Source organism: Triticum dicoccoides, chromosome 3A, assembly GCF_002162155.2.
Source record: "Triticum dicoccoides isolate Atlit2015 ecotype Zavitan chromosome 3A, WEW_v2.0, whole genome shotgun sequence".
NCBI classification, from domain to species: Eukaryota; Viridiplantae; Streptophyta; class Magnoliopsida; order Poales; family Poaceae; genus Triticum; species Triticum dicoccoides.
The window spans coordinates 250,911,310-250,916,947 of NC_041384.1; the positions used below are offsets into that span (position 1 = coordinate 250,911,310).

The window sequence follows — 5,638 nt, forward strand, 5'->3', positions numbered from 1 at the left end:
AGAAGAGGAGGGGCTGCCAGGGCAGGCCGCGCGCCCCCTCTCCCCCTAGTCCGAATTGGACAAGGAGGGAGGGGCGGCGCCCCCCCTCTTTCGTTCCTCTCTCCTACTTGGACAAGGAAAGGGAGGGGAGTCCTACTCCCGATAGGAGTAGGACTCCTCCTGCGCGCCTCCTACTAGGGCCGGCCGCACCCCCCTTGGATCCTTTATATACGGAGGCAAGGGGCACCCCATAGACACAAGTTGATCCACGTGATCATATTCTTAGCCGTGTGCGGTGCCCCCTTCCACCATAATCCTCGATAATATTGTAGCGGTGCTTAGGCGAAGCCCTGCGATGGTAGAACATCAAGATCGTCACCACGCCATCGTGCTGACGGAACTCTTCCCCGACACTTTGCTGGATCGGAGTCCGGGGATCGTCATCGAGCTGAACGTGTGCTAAAACTCGAAGGTGTCGTAGTTTCGGTGCTTGATCGGTCGGGCCGTGAAGACGTACGACTACATCAACCGCGTTGTGCTAATGCTTCCGCTGTCGGTCTACAAGGGTACGTAGATCACACTCTCCCCTCTCGTTGCTATGCATCACCATGATCTTGCGTGTGCGTAGGAATTTTTTTGAAATTACTACGTTCCCCAACATATATAGACTGCTGTTTTAGAGGGTGCTTGGATACGTTTTAGTCCCATGACTAAAAGTAGTGGGACTAAAACTTGCTAGTCTCACCCATGCTTGGATCCAAATACTAAAGAGACTAAAATCAAGTTATTGGGCATTTATTATCCTCCAAACCCTCCAATCCAGAACTCGCATGTGTTAAAGGAGAGACATTAAATGAGGAGAAAGAGGGCTAATACATATTTTAGTAGGTTTCCTATGACTAAAATTTTTTAGCCTCAAGACTAGTCCTAGCCTCTCTTTAGTCAAGGGTGCTTGGAACTTTAGCCTCTAAAAAAGACTATTTTTAGTCAGACTAAAAATAGTTCCTTGGATCAAGCACCCTCTTAATTATGTAAGAAATCCACGCACGAAGATGCACTTAATTTATTGGTATTTCCACATGCATTATTTACCTCTCAAATTTTCTTAGTAATAATATATTTTAAATTTTGATTGGAAACCATGATTAATGTGAAAATTAAAAGCAATTTGGGAGAAAAGTGCTACTCGATTTGAACTCTATAAAATTATGTATAGGAAACCATATTTAGAACTGTGTAGAATCAAAGAAAAAAAAGGTGATCAGTAACAACATGTAGGATATTTGAAATTATGCAAAAAGCGCAATATACATATGCGTACATGTGACAACATTGGCTGACTGATTCTTTTGCTAATAGCATCATATGTCATGATATGTTGAAATTCTTTAAATACATTTACTATCTACTATTCTCTTCGTTCATGAATTCTTTTTTAAAGATTTTAATGTAACTACGTACAAAGTAAAATGAGTGAATATACACTGTAAAATATATCTACATACATCCATATGTAGTCTATATTAAAATCTCTAAAAAAAATATTTAGAAACGGAGGGAGTAGATCGTGGAGCCCTCAGCTGCCCACAGGTCCTGATGTGGTAAAAAAGGATGCCCTAGACTAGATGCTCACACGGCTGGACAAGGAGGCCCTCGCACCGTTATGTGCTCCCCTAAGCCGACAATGCTTGTAAGCCACACGCAAACCGAGGCTGCCATATGGTGTTGGACGGTCGGGCTTCACGACACAGCCGAGGCATATCCTAAATATAATCTTAGGCAATAAATGATAGCGTTTTCATGTCGCCAAAATACACATGATTATTTTTTTTCTTCAATCGTTGGTTTCACTGTCATGATAGTGTGTCTTCGTTGCAACGCACGGGCATTTTTTCTAATAAGAAAAAAGATAGTAGCAAGTGCTGATCCGGCGCCAACAGCGCTGGCTCGTAGCGTGGTGGCACCGCAGCGACACATTGTTACGAGAGAATATTATGCCATCATTGCAACCCACGGGTAATCCTGCTTAGAAAAAAAAGGAGTAAAAGAAAAAACGAGCCACTTGGGCAATTGAACGTGCCCAAGTTGACGACCGAACCAGGGGAAGTCTTCTCCTACCCACAAGAACGCTCATTCGCATCGCCACCTTCCTCCCTCCCCCCCTCGCCATCTCCGACCCGACTTGCGGCCAATGGCGGACCAGCTCACCGACGACCAGATCGCCGAATTCAAGGAGGCTTTCAGCCTCTTCGACAAGGATGGGGACGGTACTCCCTCTTCTCTCTCTCTCTGAAGAGATTATGCGTCTTCTTGATCTGTTTGCTTGGTCAGTATTGGTTAACGAGCGACCAGGAACTATCTGTTGGATCGTTCTCGGTTTTGAGGGATCGCGGATCTCGATTCCTGGTCTGCACGCCTTCCTTTTGAATCCCCATCTATTGTGATTTCTTGAGATCCGTTTGGAGTCTACGGACCTGCCGGCAATGCTTGACTGCTTGTCACTTTTGGATCTTAGAGAGTGGCGTAGCTTGATTGGGGGTAAACTATAACTGATCGCTTGATCCATCATCAGTTCGTGCCAACGGATAGAGGTCTGCCGAGTTTTGATTCGCCACCCATAGGCCGTGATTTCGTTGGATTTGTTGGTGGAATCATTGCGTTCATCTCACTATCATGTTTCTTCAATTGTATATTAAGGGCTCCAGTTTGTTGCAGCGCAAGGGAATAATCTCTCTAGAGCTTAAATGGCTAAATAATAGAAAATGCACTCTGTGGAGTCTAGATTCATTCGCGTTAGTTTGCTATGATTTAACTCTCGCAAAATTGTACGTCGTAGTTTGCATTGGATGATAGTGTTATCCAAAGAGCGCTTCTCTTTGCTTTGAGGTCACACAACATGCACTCATTAATTATAATCTGGTTGTTTCAGAGTTAGAGCCTTAGATGTATAACTGGGAGTGGTCCATAAGTTGTTGCTGGAGAGCTATCAACTAGATAGGGTAAATCAGGAAATTACAAGCGAAAGTTGTACAGATTCTGTCACTGAGAAGGTAAACTGTAAAGCAGTTGAGGATGTTCTGAATCTATTCGCTGCAAAACTGGCTGCTGCTGCAACATGCCTCTATTACGTGCATAGCTTTGTCATCACTGAACATTACCATCAGGAGGACTAATATCAATTGATAAATTGAATGAAGGACTCACTTTTGTTGCTTACCTATCATGATCTGCGGGAAGTGTTTTCCTTTTCGTTCTGCAGATACTCTCTGATAGCAAATTCAATAAGTGGAGAACTAATAAATTCAACCTAGGTAGGATTTGAAGTTAATTATTACCACTAAATAACTTTATACCTAATGTATGTGCTTTATCAAGTTTTTGAAGGTTGTTTTTTCTTTTACTATTTGTTAGTGGGGTTTATCCTGACAGTTGTTGAAAGTATTTTATTTGAAAGGTTCAGTTTCCTTGTTAGCAAACATATTATGCAGATAGTAAGTCATTGGTGCCATGCCAACATGGTCCAAAGACCAAACACACTAACACAGTATGTTACGCTGTTCATTATTGAGTTAATAGTTCCACAAGTATGTGTTTGCTGACAATCAAGTTGAGACTGAAAATAAAAGCATGGACATGATAGTTTGGCACCACGCATCAGATAACTAACTTATATCAAGTGGCAGCTCTGTGGAGGATAGCTGCCTGAATCAATCCAAGGGGCATGGTATGCTAGTTGCTCCTGATTTTAGGTCAACAGAAGACAAAACGGTGATTTACCTGACAATCGTTGGAATATCTTGAGTTGTTGTGGGTTCGCACATTGTTAGCTAGATGTAAATAAGACTAATGGTCTCCAAAATTGGACTTAATCATCATGCTCATAAGTACAGAATTATGACCAACATGAAAATAGTTTTAACTAGTAATCCAATGGTATCCCTTTTGTGTGGCAAAACTATGCATTGTTGGAAAGATTCATGTAACAACATACAGTCTGAGCCTTGACACAGGCAAGAGCTTTATAAAAGAAAGGACGGCACTACTGCGCGACTGCTGTGGCGTAGCCCTGCTCAATGTGACGTCATCACATGCTCACTCATCATAATCATCCACTAATGGATGTCCGGATCAAGTGGTTTCGCGGCCGTTGTGCCCGAGGGTTATTAGATCCTGAACGTTAGCTCCATAATTTTTTCCGTGGAAGAAATAGATGGAGCATCCACTTACTAATTTGATAGCCATCACGACTTGTATCTTTGGCTTAGCGAATACTAGTTTATGTCTAGTGAGTGTAAGCAAGGTTTATTTTTAGTATTATATCCTTTTGTTTTATTTGTTTATTATGCACCTGCACAAGAATTGATGATCTTAAACATTACATAGGATACCTGAGAGCTGAACACCTGGACTTGAATAACATAGATCGTCTCCTTTCCAGGTTGCATTACCACCAAGGAGCTGGGAACTGTCATGCGTTCCCTGGGGCAGAATCCCACTGAGGCAGAGCTTCAAGACATGATCAATGAGGTGGATGCTGACGGCAATGGAACAATTGATTTCCCTGAATTCCTCAACCTTATGGCCCGCAAGATGAAGGACACTGATTCTGAGGAAGAACTCAAGGAGGCATTCCGTGTGTTTGACAAGGATCAAAATGGTTTTATCTCTGCTGCTGAACTGCGCCATGTCATGACCAACCTTGGTGAGAAGTTGACTGATGAGGAGGTTGACGAGATGGTCCGTGAGGCTGATGTTGATGGTGATGGCCAGATCAACTATGATGAATTTGTTAAAGTCATGATGGCCAAGTAAGTTGCATTACCATCTGAGGGAAGCTTCAGTAATCAGGCCAAAATATTACCTATCCAGGTGCCATTTTGTGAGATGGCTATCGTATTAAACCGAAAACAATATAACACTGTGCTGTGTATGTTGTAGGCAATGATTGTTTGCCTTGAAGATTTTATAGATCCTGCTCTGGTCTTTCTGATTTTGTCTGTTCCTTTTTTTTATGTTTGGTTCGTTTCAACTTTTCAAGAGTGTAGCCACAATGTGTTAATGAATAACTATATGTCAGTGTTCCATGATTGCATTGCTAGCTCACAATTTACCCCTCAGTCATTGAAGTGTTATACTGTATGTGTGTCTGATACAGACATAGCTTGCATATTTTTTGGTAACTATATAAATGAATATTTCTGGTAATGGAAGTGCGGTATCTATCGTTCTTCAGCTTGAATGGCTAAGATTGTTTTCTTGCTTTGTCAATACTATAGAAAATTATTGTTTCCTGGCAATTCCCTATTTGGTGCCTGCCCAAACATCATGTGTTTTTGAGAGGCCAAAACATCAAGTTTTTCTTATCTCATGCAGTGCAACCCACACAATTCTCTCTGGTCTGGGGAACTATATTTCATGATTTCCATAGCATCTCCGTGCGTACAGCTTCATGATCTTTGCTTTGAGAACTGCTAACAGCACCATGACATGCCATAGTCATGAAATGATTGTTTGAACAAATGAACGACGAGGCAAGTGTCACCAAATAAATAATAATATACGAAAGACCGTAGGCCTATGTTTCTCTCCTTAGTTCTAGCCCCATTAGGGCAACTCCAGCGCCAAACGTATGTGGACATATCTGCACTTGTCTGCGGAC

The 5,638-nt window shown here is 42.2% G+C and overlaps 1 protein-coding gene across 1 annotated transcript; it reads left to right on the forward strand.

The window, feature by feature from the left end:
* The first annotated feature begins 2,053 nt into the window (after nt 1-2,053).
* On the forward strand, nt 2,054-5,096 carry LOC119268020 (calmodulin-3). The gene is made up of 2 exons (XM_037549512.1): nt 2,054-2,246; nt 4,418-5,096. The coding sequence occupies exons 1-2, from the start codon at nt 2,171-2,173 to the stop codon at nt 4,789-4,791; spliced, it is 450 nt and encodes a 149-aa protein (XP_037405409.1). The 5' UTR covers nt 2,054-2,170; the 3' UTR covers nt 4,792-5,096.
* Nucleotides 5,097-5,638: the final 542 nt, after the last annotated feature.

Coding starts and splice junctions, on each gene's coding strand:
- LOC119268020 (XM_037549512.1), top strand. CDS start 2,171: ATGGCGGACCAGCTCACCGACGACCAGATCGCCGAATTCAAGGAGGCT. Junction 2,247..4,417: donor CTTCGACAAGGATGGGGACG/GTACTCCCTCTT, acceptor TCTCCTTTCCAG/GTTGCATTACCACCAAGGAG.